Source organism: Hippocampus guttulatus, chromosome 2 (assembly GCF_054856545.1).
Source record: "Hippocampus guttulatus isolate MCC_2025c chromosome 2, RoL_Hgut_1.0, whole genome shotgun sequence".
NCBI lineage: Eukaryota > Metazoa > Chordata > Actinopteri > Syngnathiformes > Syngnathidae > Hippocampus > Hippocampus guttulatus.
Genome location: NC_141262.1, coordinates 27,086,830 through 27,105,562, shown reverse-complemented (window position 1 = coordinate 27,105,562; position 18,733 = coordinate 27,086,830). Strand labels below are relative to the sequence as shown.

General features: G+C 45.8%; 1 protein-coding gene across 7 annotated transcripts in view; it reads right to left on the bottom strand.

Moving 5' to 3' along the window:
- Positions 1 to 18,733, bottom strand: part of nrxn2b (neurexin 2b) — a 282,388-nt gene that overhangs the window by 197,279 nt on the left and 66,376 nt on the right. The window contains exon 4 of one of the 7 annotated variants that reach the window (XM_086105124.1): positions 4,720 to 4,749. The exons of the other annotated variants lie outside the window; for them this stretch is intronic. Within the exon in view, the coding sequence (XP_085961250.1) occupies positions 4,720 to 4,749 (30 nt within the window). The remainder of the gene's footprint in view (positions 1 to 4,719; positions 4,750 to 18,733) is intronic. 7 annotated transcript variants of the gene reach the window in all.

Sequence of the window (18,733 nt, the reverse complement as noted above, 5' to 3'; positions counted from 1 at the left end):
TCAACAAGTGAATTCCGGGAGACAATATTCACATTTGTTGATTGTTATCTTGTTCCAAATTGTGTTTCAGACCGTTTGAGCAGTTGGAAATCTATTTAAAATGAGCTCAATTTCAACACGTTAAGTTCATGTTTTCATTGACACATCACATCCAGCCGGCGTGCCGGAGCTTATCCCAGCCTGTCTTGTTGCAGGAGGCAGGGGACACCCTGAACTGGTCGCCAGCCAATCGCAGGGGCACACATCGACGAACAAATCATTCACGCTCACACTCACTCAAAGGGACAATTTAGAGTGTTCCATTCACCTGCCATGCATGTTTTTGGAATGTGGGAGAAAACCGGAGTACCCGGAAAAAACCCGCGCAGGCACGGGGAGAACGTGCAAAGCCCACACAGGAATGCCGCAGCCAGAATCGAACCCTGCACCTCTGCACTGCACTGCAAGACCGACGTGCTAACCACTGGAACACCGGGCCGCCCTGCTGAAAGCTAAATGTATTAAAATCTCAATTTTCAATTCTACGTCATTTATCTTTCGCTTTTATTTGTAAGATGAATGAATTATGTGCCCATATATCAAAACTAATCACAATAAATAGACAGATACAGAAATCAAAAGTATTTTGCTTAATAGCAACACATATTGCAACAAACTTCACCGATTAAAAAAAAAAAAAAAACTTAAAAATAAGATGCAACTTCTCCCTCTTACACGGACAGTAAAAGTGTCAAGAAATGTCATACTTTCAAACGCAAGTAAGTTGCGAAATGAAACATGACATTTTGGAAGTAACTAACTTGCCCAACATTGTTTTGGAAAATTGCAGCCTGCGCTTGATGAATTCGGCATTGACGACCTTTCAAAACGCGACGCAAAACGGCATGTAAGTCGCGATTGATGAGGAGGAGGCGCAGGAGGAGGACGGGGGAGGTTGTCGTCGGGGAGGGCCCCAAAAGCGCGAAACGGAGCACGCGCCGCGAAGAGACGACGTGGCACGCGCGAGTCATTCAAGCGCGCGTTGGCCGCACGCGTGATTCACGCTGTCACTTTCTGCAAGCACGGCTGCCAATAACGGTGCGGGCCTCGCCTGGGAAACGTCGAGTGCGCGTGCGCGCGCCTGCGCGCGCTTACGAAGAGCGGCAACCCGACGGGCCGCCAACGACCTTCACGCGCACCTAGTCGCTCGAGGTCCCGCAGCGGAGCCCCCGCCCAGCCCTGTCAATCAGCATCAGCCCGGTGACTGTAATTACGGCATTTCATCAAGACCGCTCATACAGCAGCGGCCACAATAATGAACTCCGGAGACGGGCGATTCGACCGGTCGGAAAACTTTTGAATTGGCTTTTTGTGTCTTCATTTTCAAGCAGATTCATTGAAAATCATTTCAAACAAATAAAACGCCGTCACCGTCCGTCTTTCTTTCCAAACAGCTGCGGCCGCACAAACACAGGCAGTCTATAAAGGTGCCCCCCTCCGGTGGGCTGTGAGCGAGATGGCTATCGTGACCTGGACCTCGTCTATTACGTTGCGGGCCAGATACAGATCAGGCTCAATACTTCCTTCATTTTCCCTGCGGTATCTTCTGGGAGATCTACATTAGACCCGCCGGGACACTATCTCGCAGGGCTCACTTCATTTCATTTCACTCCGTTTGCATCTACGCGAGTTGTGAAATAAGGAGAAACCGTATGAGTGAAAAGGATCCGCACTCCCGGAGTGTGGAAACAACCGCGGTTTAGATCCTTTAAAAAACGTCTCTTTTTTTTTTTTTTTTAATTAATAGCAATAACCAGCTTGTTAATTCCAAAAATAGCTTCCGGGCCACTGTTAGTAACGCGCATGAACACCTCAGGTTCTGCTGACCTGCCACCGAATTGGAAATATTAACGCGACACTCATTTGACTAAATCCGCCCCCAGGCCGCTTCCATCCATCTAATGACCTTATTTGGCGACACAAGCATGGTAGGAGCCACTCGCTGCGAACATTAAATGAAAAGCTCAAGCACGGGAATATTTACAGGGACGTTCCATAGAAAGAGACGAGGGAAACGTTGGCCGTTTAATTTCAGATGCTGCCTGCCCAGCGTGCGGCGTCGGAGGTGGTCTTCCAGACGGCCAGATAAAGATCAGCGGTGGCTGAGGCCTGGGGTTCGTCCTTGCGTCAGCGGTGAAGGACGGCCGCGGCTTTCAGGAGACTTGACATTGATTTTTTTTCTTTTTTTTTTTCCCTGGCCCTGTAATATGACGGCTGACGTGACGGCCAGAGATCATTAACGGTGGCCGCAGCCTCGGTTAACGACGCGGCTGGCTTCTTTTGCTTCGCATGCGTCCGAGCGGAGAAGAGGCACGCGAAGCAGAAAAAAAATGTCAGGAAAAAAAAAAAGGTCATTTTTTTAACGCGTTGAATGTTCTAAATAGGATTATTGATTTTTTTTTTTTCTGGGGTCCATCCACATGGGAGCAAAGCGTATTAATCCTGGAAACAAGGTGATCGATACGAATGGCTGGCTGGGCAATGCCGGATGAATAATCAGCTGGTTCCCCCCAGAGACAGATTTGCATTTGCATGCGTTCCTTTGTTACCGCTCTTTGCGATTCCAAATTGCTCGAACTGGCTTCCACACATGTTGGTTGCAGACAAATACTAAACCCTTCGGATCAATACCGTCCTCATGTATGATTTCACAATCTTCCTACGATCTCAACTCAACTCAACTGTATATCTCGAGGACTTGAAAACAACCATCGCTGTATGCAAAGTGCTGCACAAGGAGCAAAAATAATTCATACAACAAACATGGAAACAATAAATGAATAACAAAGAGAGTAGAAAGCAACAAAAAGAATCGTCAAACTAAAAATAAATAGATAAATAAAAAAAGTCTCATGCCGAGTCAAAAGCCAAAGAATTGAAATGAGTTTGCAGATGAGTTTGAGAGATGGGCAAGCGAGGGGGCTTGTCGAAAAGAGGGACTGGCAACGGAAAACTCTCCATCCCCTCTGAGCCTCTACTTAGTTCTCGGTACCTCGAATGTCTGGTCTGCAGACCCGAGGTGCCGGGCAGGGTGTGGAGGAGCTCAGAGAGGTCAGGTGGGGTGAGGCCATTTTAAGATTTGAAAAAAAAATAATACAATCTTCAAAAGAAGTGTATCGGGATGCCATAGCAGGCGTTATGCGCTCCCTCTTAGGAGGCGAGCAGCAGCATTCTGGACCAACTGGAGGCGCTTCATGGAGGATTGGCTGACTCCAAAGTCAAGTGCATTCCAGTCATCTGATTGTGCGCGCTGCCAGGTGACAAGGTCACGGGTAAAATAAACGGCCGACACAGGCTTTTATGGATGACGTGAGCTTGTTGAAGTCGGCCGAAAGTGTTTGGATGAATGTTACCGTCGCCATGAAGAGAAAAGTTTGGAGGGCAAGAGACGAGCATACAGGGACGGAGAATACGGGTTGGATCAAACGGTCAAGTGCTTGGTCCTTTTCAACGTACTGGCGGAGCGATTCCCCGCTTGTGTTTCGACATCTCGGGGGAACGTCGAAGTGAAACGAATGAAGCTCGAGACTTAAGGGTCGGAATTAAAGCAAAAGTGATCTTTGGCCAAATGAATCATGCAGCGCAATAATAGAAGAGAGGAAGCCTTTTTTTTTCCTTCTTTTTTTTTTGGCAGCAAAGGTCAGAACACTCACCGAGTCCGGCTCTTGTTCACTCCTTTTCGATTTTATGAACTTGGCTTTGAGGCTTCCTCCCCCCACCACCCCCCCCTCTTTTTTTTTTCCTGCGGACAATTCTGACTGAGCGTCCGGTGGCGTTGAAAGGTCAACAAATGAGGAGAGCAAGACTGAGACAAGAAGACAGTCCTCACTTGGAGGCCAGCAGCACAGAAAGGTCAACGGAAGGAGAGAACCATGAGGAAGCGTAGCCAATGGGACTGGAGCAAAAAAAAAAAAAAAAAAAAAGTGTTGGAAGTCAGCTGCAAACGATTTGAGCACTTTTGACAAACAGCGAGCCGTGGCGCGTGACCAAACGACGGCCGTGAATGGAGTCGACATGAAAAGGGGTTATCAGCCGCATCACAACAACCGCACGGGTCTTTTTCTTTTTCCAATCCAACAAGCGATTACTCCAGGTATCTCCACCACCTGAATGAGAGCCCTTTCAAGTCACGGGATTGCCAAACAATACGAATGTCAGCAGAGCGGTGATGAAAAACTCTGCTCATTCGACACACGAAAAAAAAAAAAGTCGTTCACCTTCAAGTGTCCCCGAATGATCGGCAAGCACGTTGCCGATCAAACCATTGTTTTGTTGTTGTTGTTGTTGTTGAAGACGCAGAAGAGTGTTACCTTTAGCCCCGGGGTGAAGTCATCGGGGGTCAAAGTTGGTCAGGGGTGAAGGTCCAGGATGTTAGCCATAGGACAGGACAACACATTGGTGGTCACAGTGGAAGGGGGAGGGGGGGACAAAACAATGATATGGCACAAAGGAGAGGACGGAGCGAGATGAGGGGAGCGTTTAAAGAAGATGTTTGAAGGGTTTTCGGGGAGGCAAAAAAAAAAAAGTGGTTGGATTTTAATGTTGCAGAGGAAAGGTCAGGAAAAAAAGGTAAAAAAAAAAAAGAAAAACTGTTCAAAGGGCTCAGGGCAAGGAGTCAAATCCTCGGGAGTCAACTGAGGAAGCAAAAGAGAACCCAAACAAAAGGGAATGAACCCATACCTTGGTCGTTTAACGTCAGGTGCGCCAGACCTTGAAAGGGAACACATAGACAAAAAGAACAGAAAGAGGAAGAAAAAGAAGGTCATAAAGGGCACGGGAAGAACAAAAGCATTGTCACAACGTTGGACTGCAGTTTGTGACAGACATCCTGGGGCAGACTCGGATGTCAGAGTTCAAATCAAAACAGAAAAAGAACAGAGAGAGCGAGAGAGAGCGAGAAAGAGAGAAAGAGAATACCAACAGAAAACAAGAAAACACTTTTTGAGTGAAGTTTGTGAAGGGTTTGAGAAAAAAAAAAAAAAGCATTTTTAAATTTTTTTAAAAAATTTTTGGCGCAACGCCCGAAGGCTGTTGCTCTCACAAATGCTTTTTTTTTCCCTCTGGAGTACTTATGGAACACAGAAAAAAAATGTTTGGCAGAACCGGCTTCAGCACGACTTGATCTTTGATGTAACTCAAATTATCGGAGAAGAAAACCGACGGGGGCACGCTGCAAGGTCTCACGCAGAGAAGGTCAGATGGGCTATCTGGAGGAGTCAAAGATTAGTCCAACGCAGATCACAGCCCGCAGCCTCAAATACGGACTTGGCGGAAGCCTCTCGCCCAGAACTGCCAGATAACGGGCGACGTTCGTCAAGCTCGAGATGGCAAACTCCTTCAACCTTACCGTAAAAAACACCAGCCGGGAAACACCTTCGGTGGAAGGAAAAAATAAATAAATAAAAAATCGCCGCGAGCAAGTAAGCACCAAATGACCTTTTTTCAACACGGAGACTGCACCACAAAAGCAAACGAATATTTTAAAAGCTGTGTTGTGGGCAAAGAAGAAAAAAAAATACACAAAATACTCGAGTCAGGGGAGGCAAAAAAAAAAAACAACGCCAATCCTGAGGATTCAATTGTTGGAATCTTAAATCTGACAAAAAGCAAACACAAGTGCCCAAACAAAGCAATTGGATTTGACCGCAGGCCAGACATACTTTCAAGAGGCGGTCGGGCAAGTCGACACAATCCAAGTGAAGCTGTCTCGACTCCATCGATAAATAAAGAGCGATAGCTCATTTGCAGCGTTGGCTTCGCTCTTGCCACAGGAGCTCAAACGCCCGAGAAATTTCCTCTTTTCGAGAAGATTGGACTCACGTCAAATTCTTGGAGCTGCAATCGTCCTGACAATTCGGGACGTTGTCAGGGTGAAAGACGGAGAGAAATGACCCAAACTTTATTTGTGTTATTTTGATCAACCAGATCCAAGATGGCGCCCACACTCAGAACTTTTCTGCTCGCCTGCTTATTATATAACGGGGCTGGTGACTCATTTTACTCTTTCCTGAATATGCAAAAGAGTCCGCTTCCACCCCAGAACTTGCGACCGCCAAATTTGTCTCTGTAGCTTGAGCAACTTTTATTTCACTTCATAGTTAAAACTCATTCAGTATCAGCCAATTCTAGACCAAGTCTGAAAAGACGTTTAAAAACGTCTTTGGGAGTGAATGAGTTAAAAGTCATTGTATTGTACCATGGTGGCCATCAGGGACTCTGGGAAAATGTTTCGATTTTCCCGAAATCTATATTGTAGCCGACCAAAGCGCGTGACGGCTGCCGGTTCACCTTCCATAGCGTCAAATGATCAGTATCATTTGAATCAGGGGTGTCGGAGGAAGGAGACATCGAAAGCAAGCTGGAGAGGGGCTGCTTTGGAGTATTGGGCGCCTGGCGACCGACACCGCGCAAACAAGTCCCGTCAGCCCCTTCGAATTGAAGCACAGAGCCTTTGATCACAACTTTTGGCATTTCCAAACCCCTCATCCCAAACAGAGGCTGAATAAATACACGGGAGGGGTGTTTGTTTTATCTGACCTGGCGTCCGGTTTTCTGTTGGCCCTTTACAAGAACTCCAATCCTCCTGTTTTTGTTCCCTTTCTCATAATCCATTAAGTAGATAAGGCAAAGTCTCCTGCGACGGAACAATGAGGCCGTTTCGCTGCATATCAAACGGCCGAAATTGTTCAACCCCGGCAGGGAAGCAACAAAACGGAGGCACAAGCCAAATATGACTGGGGAAGTAAGCTCTGGAGTGGGGGGGGGGGGGGGGGGGGGGGGGGGGCGCTACAGTGGGTTTTTAAAAGGCAGCAACTGGTATGAGATATTCTTCAATGACCTTGGAAGACGTTGATGCACCACAATGTCCCCCCACCCACGAGACATGAAAACGTGACGACGAGGCACACAAACGCACAACAGATGGGACGGCGACGATGGAGCACGCTCGCATCGATCCGTCACTCCGGCCCCTCCCTGCCCCTTCCACCCTCGATCGGATGGACACATGGACCTTGGCGTGTTTACTCGCCAAGCCCCCCCCCCCCCCCACCCACCCACCGAGGCGATGGGGCGGCATGTTAGCGGCATCCTCCAAGGGCTCTTCGCAACATATGGCCGCCACACTTTACATACTTGCGCTTCATCTTCCTCTCTGGTAGGATGACACCGCAGCGGGGGTGCGGGGGTGCGGGGGCGTTCGTGATGTTTTCCGGCATTGGTGGCGCGGCAAAAAGGCGAGCGGTAGCGAGAGCAACTTTGTAAAAGTCACGTAGAAGAGCACAAGGAGGAGGAAAAAGGAAAGGTTGCTGCACCCTTGGCGCGTGTTATAAAAGGAAACGGCCTCTACAAATCAGTGGCTCTTCCTCAGCCCGGGCACTGTTAAAGTTTCATCGCGTAATCATCGCCGTATGTCTGGCGTAAGCCAAAAGGTGCCGGCGGGGCTCGCGCTGCGTTTGTAAGACATTTGTTGAAACACGGTTCCGATTGAAAGGGAATACAAATTCCTCTCGGCCGGCTCATTTATATTGCACGTTGTGTCTTTTTCGCAGCTTAAGTAATATGGAGACGGCTCCAATTGAAAGTGCTGTAATAATTCAAAAGGGACGAGACAGTGAGAGGCGAAATATTGAGAGTTATAGGATTGTGTTTAAAAGGGCGCCGTGGCTCTCGGTCTTTTAAATTATGAACAGCGTGTGCCCACTTTCTAAAGTTACGTGCTATACTTCATAACTCCTTAACACTTGTTTGGTAAATATTCATTCGCATTCTATTGAGAGCCGCCATCGCTCGAGGAATGGTCGGCTTTAATGCTGGAAGGGGTCAAAGCTACTTGTGGGACACAAAGGACAGCGCACATATTTCAGTTTTCAGAATAGATTTTTCAACGCGTGTATAAACTGTTCTCCAAAAGCAACAACAAAGGGTTTGACGCACATACCGTTTTTTTTTTCCAGTGCAAAGTACTCCTCTTGCATAAGAGTTCAAGGACAGCACAAAATTACTCAACAGCAAACCAGCGTTCATGTCAAAAACTCATTTTTAGTTGAGATCAACTCACTCAAAACTGTACTGTTATGGAGGTACTGTCCAGCGTATCTTTCCAAATCCACCAAAAAAGAAAAAAGGCCTACTCAAGTTGTAATATTGGGCCAGTCTATGGACAACTAAGCTGTGCATTTACACCCACGTCGAAAATATATTTTTTAATTAATGAAAGGGCCACTCAGAGTTTCCCTTCCCTGATCTACCTACTGTACATGAGTCCATTTTTGAAACGACGATGTGACGCAGCCGTGTGGGTGTTTTAGGGGTGAAATGCTACCTCAAGGGTAAACGATTGCGAGCTGCTGTTTTCACCTTTATTCTGAATTCGCACTACATCTGAGAAGGAGTAAGTGAGTATACTGAGAAAAAATATTCATTAAAATGTAACAGTAGAAGTACTCCAAGTGCATTCCAATTGTTTTATTATGTATTGTAATTATATTATTCCTATTTTGAGAGTTAAAATGATCATTATATATATATATATATATATATATATATACATACAGTATATATATATATATATATATATTGCGTGTGTGCGTGTGTGTGTGTGTGTTCACAATCGTAAAAGCATGCTTCCGACTTGGCTCAGTGTAAACACGCACTGTATTTCCTGTGTGTTTTCCCTGAAATTCCATGGGGAACTATTAACCCCCCCCCCCCCCCCCCCCCCCCCCAGAAAGACACTTAAGCCTGCGCGAGCGAATCATTAAATCTTTATGGTCACTTTCCACTTTACGCAGCAGCAAAAGCCATCATCTGTCAGAAGTGATGCACTAAGTTGTTTGGAGACCCTCTCGGCATACGCGCCGCTGTATCTCCAGCTTCCATTAGACGGCGCCGCACTGTGTAATTAAGAATGCATATGGCAACAGACACGTATGACAGATGAATCCCAAATACTCAAAATGTCCAAGTGGGAGGTCCTGTAGGGCATCGGTGTTATATCGTGTGAAATAAAAATGTATTTGTTTGGGGGGGGTTGTTGTTTTTTTTTTCAAATGACTTGGAATGAACGTGCCAACGTTTTGTGATGAAGTTGAGACCCCAACCAAGAGCGAGCATCTCATCTGCTCCCACACGTCTCCTAATTAAGTGCGCAACGCCGAGTGAATCACTTTGACGCACACATTTTGTTCATTAAAATGCAGCTAATATGTCACGGGATCCGTCTGGAAAAATAAACCTCGTCACCCAGAGACTGGCGAGAGGGAGGAGAGCCGAGCAGCTGCCTCGCGCGTCGTAATCAAGAGGTTCATAAATAAATAGGACCCCCATATGTCGAGCGAGAGAGCGAAGACTAATTTCGGGTTTTAGCCGCTGGAAGCTAACACAACCACGGGGGTGTTGATGATGTCGTCACTTGTGGTAATTTACATCAAGCAGACGCCAGATTCTCAGCGGAACTAACGGGTTGACACATCCGGTAAATAAAGCGCGTGGATGTCACCAGCACGTGAACCTTGTCAGTTTTTGGCCCGGAGAAGCCACCAAAACCAATAAGATCTCCCTCTGACCTCCATTTTCCTTTCATTTATGAGGTCGCAACTAATCATCGTTTCCCAAGTGAGATCTCGCCAATACGACCCAACTGCACTTCCCTCTCCGCCGTTCCTCATTTTCCACGCGCGGCAACACAGATGCAGCCCACGAGCGGTCCAGCCGCCCTTTCCGCACAGGCAATTTCATGGACTGAATGCCTCTGATTGCCACTTTTGGAATCACGCTCATTAGTGGAGCCTGAGAGCGAAGAGTGGGCAACAGAACGCATTGTTCCGAGCGGACATTTTCTGTTTTTCCCCTCCTTTGCTCCCTGGAAGCGGTAATTGTGGTGTCAGACGTGATGGAAAGGCTGACAGGGTCATTAGCGGGGAGGACGTTTTTCACACTTTATATACAAAAGCAATCAATGCATTTCAACTCAATGCGAGCGCCAAGGAGGCGACCTTCATTTCGTAGGCAGTTGACACCCTCTTACAGGATTTGAGTAGTACTGCAGCACAGAATTCATATCTGCGCAAAATATGTAAACAAAGTCATGTTATGGCATTCGTCTTGAGTTTTGATGTCATGGGTCAGGTCAATTAGTGGAGCCCGGGTTTCAAAGCAAACATGGCGAAGCAGCATTTAGCTGTTATGCTGCACGGATATATATATATATATATATATATACATACACATATTTAGTTTGTTTCTTTTCTTTTGTTTTTAAATGTCCATAAATATTTTGTTTGTCATTGCGTTTGAATCTTGTCAATGTTGATTCTTTGACAAATTTTCTTCTGTTTTCTTTGCTTGACAAATGTTCTGTTTGTCAATGTTTCAGGTGCTTTTTGTTGTGCGAAACGCATTGAGTCGCCTTGTTTATTTAAGGTGCTGTATACATAAAGTTGCCTTAGCTTGCTATGGATCGTTTTGGTGTCACGCACCTATGCAGTAAAAACCCGAGGCACTCCTCTCAGCAGTGGAAGCTCCAATTAGAAAGACGCATTGGTGCACAACAACTCCTCGCCTTGAGCCGCTGCTGATGTTTCATGTTTCACTTTGACAACTCTCTCACCCCTCAGCCAGCGTTTAGTGGCTTGAGTCGCGTTACCGTCCATGAGCAGAGCAGCGGTGACTAAAATCACATCAAACTTCCTGGAAATGTGGCATGCCGTGAGCTTTTCGGCTCTTTGTTGATTGATTTTTTTGATGTCAGGGAGTGGCACGCGGTAGGTACCCATGACAATGTTGAATAATGGAAAATTAATGTCTTCCAACTGGGAAAATGAACTCGACTTTGTTGAGCTCACTGGGCCAAATGAATACTGGGACACATTTCGATGTCTGCAGTGATGAATTTTTAAATGAAATTAGTTCATTTGTTTTTAAATCTAATTCTAAATATTAGATAAAAGTACATTTTTCCATATTTTTTAAATGCTCCTGTTATTCAAAATACATGTCACGAGTGGGAATGCTCTGATCGATCAGTGGCCGATAATTATCGGTCAATATTTGTGAATAAGTGCATGAGCAGTGAACTTGATCAGAGCCTTTAAAGGTCAATTGATCACCCTGTGTGCCTAATTGTTTTAGCAAGGGAGTGGCAAAATTTTCCAAAATGTTTCCCTCATGCTACTCTTACTTGTGAGGTAATAATATACCTAAGTATAGAAATGTTACTGGCTCTATGTTACACGATTATCTTTCGTTTATTTTTACCAGCAATGCACAGCGCAAGCAATTGACATGGACGTCATTACTTCAAACACAAAGTTACAATGTGTTTAAAATAAATAAATCGGTGACAAATGTTAACATTCAACTCCTCGTAAGAGAAAAACATACGTATATGACAGGTACTAATGTTCTTGTGGCTTCATTAAATAATTGTATTGCGCGACGCAATGCTCTCTGAGAGCCGAGTGGCGAGATCATGTGGCACACCTGTGAAGTGTTGCCGTGTTCTGTTCATAAAAAAATGTTTTGGCGTTGACCAAAAAAAACCAACAACAAAAACAACAAAGTCAGCCTCGTCAAATGCGTTTGAGCAAACTGTGTCTTATTTTTAATGCACCTGCACTGGCTTTGCCGCGTCACCGCCGGCGGAGGACTAGCATTAGCATTAGCATCTCGATCCGTTGCGCTCATCTCAAACCGAGCTGCGAAGAGTTTCGAAATGCATGTCGGTTACTGTCTGGACTTGTTGGCATTCGAATTCGATCGCTGCAGTAATATTAACAGTCAGTCTTATACAGGTAAATTATTTATTCTCGTATTTATGGTGTCTCGCGTCACCATGACGTTCATCTTCTTCTTCTTCTTCTTCCAAGGTTACGCGGGTGCCACCCACTGTTCAAATAGAGAAACTACAGTTGAAAAACTAAACCTTACTTTAAAGCACAGTATTCTTATATTCCTTCCGTTACTTTTTATTATTCTTATACTTAATTAAATTAATGATGAGATTAGTATTTTAACATACTCCTACAACTGCACTATATGAAGCAAAGTCTTGTTTTTGAAGAATAAAAGGATAGAATTTAACAAATGTTTTTGTCAGTCAACTGAAGAAAAAAATAAACTGATTAATTGAGCTATTTGACCCCCGCTAGGCAAACCATGGAACAGAACAGAACATTCAATGCTACGCACTTCATGGATTACTGAAAAACCAACAGTGCTCAAGATGACATCTTACAATCGGGCGTTAAAATGAAGGTGGCGCATCGAGCCCTGATGTGCCGACGCTGTGCGCCGCCATTCACGAGCCAAAGTCACGTTAACCAGGTAAAACCGTTATTTTAATTGGCTATTATTTCGCAAATATACTGCATACGATAAAATGAAGATGGAACACCGAATCAAAGGGCATTTTTGGTTGGCTGCAGGTCAATAATTTAGGTTTGGCTTTAATTCTGTGGACAAAAAGAGGACTCAAATAAACCTTGACTATTTCATTTGAACGTCAGACTCCTGAAGTAGACCAGTTCCTCAAACACACCAACAGGAGTACTGAGCTTAATGTCGATTTCAAAATGGGAAACCGATCATTATTTGGAAAGCTATCATCTGCACATCAACTCTCACTTTGGCAGTTTGGATTATTAGCTGCCAGGTGCAAAACACCCCGTTGTTGGCTGCTATTTGCTCAGCTTCCCTAATTAGTTTAGAGAGATGAGCGCAAAGAGGAGTAGTGAAAAAAAAAAAAAAGTCCTGTGCATATATTCAAACAAACGGGGCTCTGAATTGCCGCCAGCGGCGGCAAAGCAGAGACGAGCATGAGCTGATCACAAGAAAATTAAACGGCACTGAACCTTGTAAACAAATATTCCAACACCGCTCGACACAATGGCGGAGACGTCTGGTGCCACTGTTGTGTGAAATAGGCCAGCTCTGTGCAGAATGGCTTTTCACGTATGACGGGAGCAGAGGGGAAAGCAGTGCGGGGAGAAAAGGGCCCAACAAACCACATTGTCTATTTGTGTGTGGCTAACAACACAAAGTGCCAATTCCGGGGAAACCAAAAAAAAAAAAAAAAGGTCTGAAAGCAGTGAACTGTGTACATGGATAGACAATGTGCGCACAAGCTAACTCCACTGTAGCAGCAAGCGGACCCTTGTTGGCATGGCAACAGGGCAATGAGCACCTATGTGGCGAGTCTACTTTTCGTAGAACGTTTTAACAAGAAATAACTCGTTGTAATTGGAAGAATACAGATGTTGCAAGTCTTTTAAATGAATAGATTTTTTTCCCAAGGACTCAGTCTAACTTTTGTCAATCCAGCCGAAATAATTATTCTATATTTTGGGCATATTTTGTTTTTGTTGAGAGGGAGGCATTAAATGCAGTCAGGTAACAACTGTGTTACTCAGAAATGCCATCGTGGAAAACGCCCCGTGCATGCTAACGATTACCATCGATCGTTGTGTCATTCAAACACAAATAGTGACAGACATCACAATCCTCACAGGCGTATGTTCTTTATCCTCTCTGAAAAATGCAAAAATTGCATCTCATTGAAAGTTGTCTCACGGTGGGCAACCGGTGAGCACATCCGCCTCACAGTGCAGAGGGGCAGGATTCGATTCCGGGTCCGACCTTCTTGTGTGTGGGCTTTGCATGTTCTCTCCGTGCCTGCGTGGCTTTTCTCCGGGTGCTCCGGTTTCCTCTCACATTCCAAAAGCATGCATGGCAGGTTAACGGAACACTCTAATTTGTCCCTAGGTGTGACCGTGAGCGTGAATGGTTGTTTGTCTACGTGTGCTCTGCGATAGGCTTCCAATCGATTCAGGGTGTCCCCACACTACTGCCCGAAGACGGCTGTGATAGGCTCCAGCACCGATGCCACCTTCGTGAGGACAAGCGGATTGGGAAATGGATGGAATGAATGTAGTCTGGAGTGACGTGGTCACCCGTCAGTGATTCGGAATACAATATAAAATGGTCGTCCTTTTGGACGCTTGTTGTCACGCGACGGGAGGATTGCCTAATAAGAACAGGCGGGCCACGCTCAAGCAAACTGCTCCCCACCCGTCACAACTTCATCAGATCATATGAAGCGTGAGGCTGTCGGCCCCATGACAGCTCTTTAAGGAACGCGCTCCATCTGGTGTTTGGTTTCTTGCATCCTTCAAACCCATTCTTTTACCTTGCTGATCACCGTGCCCACCCCTCCGCCACCCACTTCTGCTGTACCTGGCACGAGATGAGAGGAGCCTCGCCAATATGCCTCTGTCAGCAGCTACATGGCACCTGCAGCTGGACGCCACGCACACATCAGCTTATCCCCGAGCGGCCTCCACCCAACAGTGGATTAGTGACGCTAAATGCACACGAGAGAGAAAGAAATTTCGGCAAAATATGGCAATTTACGCTCAAACGGTGAGGTCATAATCTGAGGCAAGGCCGACACTTCCGTGCCGATAAATTCCATTTCGGTCGCGACACTTTTATTCACATTACAATGTAGAAAATAGCTCGGCGCCGGGCCAGCGTTACAATTTAAAAAAAAAAAAAAAAAACAAAACATAATAATAAATGAATAAAGACTGTGTGAGGATTAACACTTTAATCCACAATGCTCCATGAATGCTAATGCGGAGGCTTGTGCAACCACTCCCCTGCCCCCTCCTCTTTCCTTTACTTATTGTCACGTTGCGAGGTGGTGGTGGACCCCAAACTTATTAGAAGCTATTATGCGGCCATATAAAAAGATTAATTATGGTCACAAGACAAGAGTTATTACTTTAGGTCTGCCCTAAACTCATAAATCCTCCACCGAGTACGACCGCAAAGTGTACATCTCCTGCGCAACACAATCAATCGGATTCTAGATTTCAGAGCGAGAAATACGATTCCCCCCCTTTCCCCCTCCCCCGATCATCAACCTCGACTACCTGGCTCAGGAACCCCATCGCGCGATGGGAGCGATGTATAATTACAATGTGTTGAAAAGGCGCGGATTACAGTCAATCAATTCCCACAGACGCTCCTTTAATTAAAACTAATTGTCAGTTAAAGGTCGCAGCTGTAAGCGGGACAGAGATTAATAATAGCTACGGCTTCCAAACTGAGATCCAAATCAATACGTCTTTTGGAATATTTCATGAGTATCACATAAGGAGCTAATTGTAACTTTGACTGAATGAGCTGGCAGCTTTTCAGACTTATTTGCATTCCTCAACTGTTTTCCCTCGAAGTGAGCCCGCCCGGGGTCGGAAGCGCGGGGAAGGGTGGTTTGGGGCGGGGGGTGCTGTATGTCTCGTCAACACTCCATCGCCATGATCAACCCCAGGCCTAAAGATATGGTTACCGGTACTCTGCGTTTCTGAACGGGGGGGGGGGGGGGGGCGGACATCTGCCACTGCCGTTCTCCAGGCGCGGTGCCAAGCAAAAAGCCAAAAAATAAATAAAGTGGTAACAGAGTGCGAATGTGTGCACGCGCGTACCACCCGGGGTGACTTGCTGAGGTCATGCATATTAATGAGCATCTGTGGTTGACAGAGAGCATTCTTGTCGAAAATGTGTGTGTGTGTGTGTGTGTGTGTGTGTGTGCGTGTGTGTGTGTGTGTGATGTTCTAAATGATAATGACTCCAAAGAGGATTTTCTGGGAGGAAAAACTAACAACAATCTGATGCTGCAAATGTGTGATGTGATGCAACTTTCAAACATATATTACAAAAGCCAAAGCATATTCGCATGTGCAACGCGCATAAAATTGCAAGTTTTCTGCAACATTTATACACACACACACACGTATATATGTATGTATACATACATATATGTCATATATGTATGTATAGTATATATGTACTATAATGTATCCATCTATTTTCTGATCCGCATTATCCTCACAAGGGTTGCAGGGCGTGCTGGAGCCAATACCAGCTGTCTTCAGGCAGTAGGTGGGGGCGGGGGGGGGCACCCTGAATCTGTTGCCGGCCGATCAGAGTATCATATAATGTAATGTGATGTATGCATGTAAGTATCAAGTGACATTCGCATTGTAGAGCATGATGTCCAATTCGGATTTTTGGTTCAATCCGATCGTTTTATCTACTCATTCACATCACAAAAACAAATGCGACTTCTAACGTGAATGCAATTGGCCTACGACGTGACACGCATTTGCACAAAGCACAACGGCGAGTGATACAACAACAAAAACCTGATTTTCCGGAAGTTAATAGGATCCCGCGTGCAGCGGCCCAAAATTGATCATCTAACATCGCCAGAGTAGCAAGCCGGGAAGAGGTCGAAATATTTTTCGTGTATGAGGTACCGCTCTTGAATCTCCTTTTTTCCACGGAAATCGTCTCTGCTTTATGTTTCGAGTGGGATTATGTGAAAGTCAAATGTTCGTCAAATGATTGCAGTCAAATATAAAGGCTACAAGTTTGCAGATTCACGGACGATGTCGGTCGTCACTCGGGCACTTTCTCCCGCCCGCGCTTTTGATCACGTAAGGGCGGATGAGCAAACGGAATCTCATACAGTACGTGTCGCATATCGGAAGTCTGAATTGAGCTCCCGTGTGAGCATAGCAGCGGTAGTTTTACTTTCGGCTTCTCATTGTCATTGTGATTTTTTTTTTGTATCAAACGTTCTGGTGTTATCTGGACTCTGTATTAGTGAGTACAGTGATCCTTCACTATTTCGCGGTTCGTTTATCGCGGATTCTGTGCATCGTGGATTTTTTCAAACATATTCATTAAAAAAAAAAAAAATCCTCCTTTTACATGGAGTACAGTACTGTATTTGTTGCTCTGTGTGACTCGCTGTTGTTTTGCAGCTTCTCCCGGACTGTTTGCGGACTTTAAAAAAAATATATATACTGTATATATTTATGGGGCGGCCCAGTCCAGTGGTTAGCACGTCGGCTTCACAGTGCAGAGGTACCGGGTTCGATTCCAGCTCCGGCCTCCCTGTGTGGAGTTTGCATGTTCTCCCCGGGCCTGCATGGGTTTTCTCCGGGTGCTGCGGTTTCCTCCCACATTCCAAAAACATGCATGGCAGGCTGTTTGGACGTTCTAAATTGTCCCTAGGTGTGAGTGTGAGCGTGGATGGTTGTTCGTCTCTGTGTGCCCTGCGATTGGCTGGCAACTGATTCAGGGTGTCCCCCGCCTACTGCCCGAAGACGGCTGGGATAGGCTCCAGCACCCCCCGCGACCCTAGTGAGGATCAAGCGGTTCGGAAAATGGATGGATATATATTTATGTATTTATTTTTACCTGTATATGTTAATTGGTTGCTACTTCGCTGATTTTCGTTTATCGCGGGTGGTTTTGGTCCCCATTAACCGTAATAAACGAGGTTAACTGTACTCAAGAGTGAAGAATTATACAGATATTGGTTTGGAAAAAACAAAAACAAAGGGGGGGGGGGGGGGGGAACGAACATCCCTACTCTTTTTTGCCCCCCAACATGGCCGACGTGCACGTGAGAGGGCGTGAGCGTGCGCGTGGGTGGCCTCCCCTCGCCTTATCTCGCTCCGGCAGGCCATTCTGCCGACACGCACTCCAAAGAGCCCCCTCGTTGTCATTCATGGCTTCACACGTCTTAGGAAAATGTCACCGCCAGGGGAAGGGAAGGCAAGGGAAAGGCGGGCGAGGAAGAGCGACAAAGCCCGAAACACACAAACTCCAAAGTGCTTTGGGTTTGAAGTCCCAGCCTGCCAGTTACCTCGGCGGGGTTTCGTTATCTCTACGACGTCGCCGACGCCGGACACGTCAACAACTACTGTAGAAGAAATGGCTCGGTTACTCATGAAGTGCGACAGTATATTGCCCTCCTCTCTTTGAGCCGGTTTGTTGGAATCTTGCAATGCAATAAATCATGACTGGGTCTGATTTTTCAAGGGCCATTTTCATATATACAATATTTTTAAATTCGATTCAGGCTTACCCTTCTTGACTCCCAACCACTGTGCTGAGATCACCCGGTGCATCTCAGGAAAGTATTCAACTGCATTTCCTGTTCATCTATCTACGCCTCGATGACATGCCTTTCCACTAGAGGGCAAATAACTTGAGCATTGACGTCCAGAATCGTTTTCATTTACTGTACATTTGCATTTAATTAAATTTAATTTTAATTAAAACTGTATAGCAAAACTCACTCTGCCATATTTGTTCAAACACAAACACTGACCTCTGCCAACAACGGGCCATAATACGAGGGGCCCAAGTGATCGGGGGTCGCGGGGGGGGGTTGGAGCGGGATGTATTTCTGCCCCTGATAATTTGCACGCCTATTCCATCACAACCAACGTTATCAATCCACTGGCCGAGTGGCGTCCCGTGCATTAGCGTCAGGTGGAGGCTGACAGCGCGCCGGGGCGGCAACAGGCGGCTGAGTGGAGGCCATCATAAATAATGAGCGCCATCCATTGCGGAACGTGCGGTGCCTCAGAACAGGCTGGGGGGGAAACACAAAAAAAAAACTAGAGTGATTTATGATATGTTTTTGTGTGTTTTTTATTTGTGTGTGTGCGTGCATGCGCACGCTTCACCTTCAGCATGCAGGTGCTGTGACTAAAACACACAGTGACACTCTAAGCACAAATAAAAAAATAGAAATGCCAAAAGCATTTTTATAAAACAACTTCTACATTCACTTTTTGGAGTCAACAGATGCACTCAGCCCTGAGACGATGAC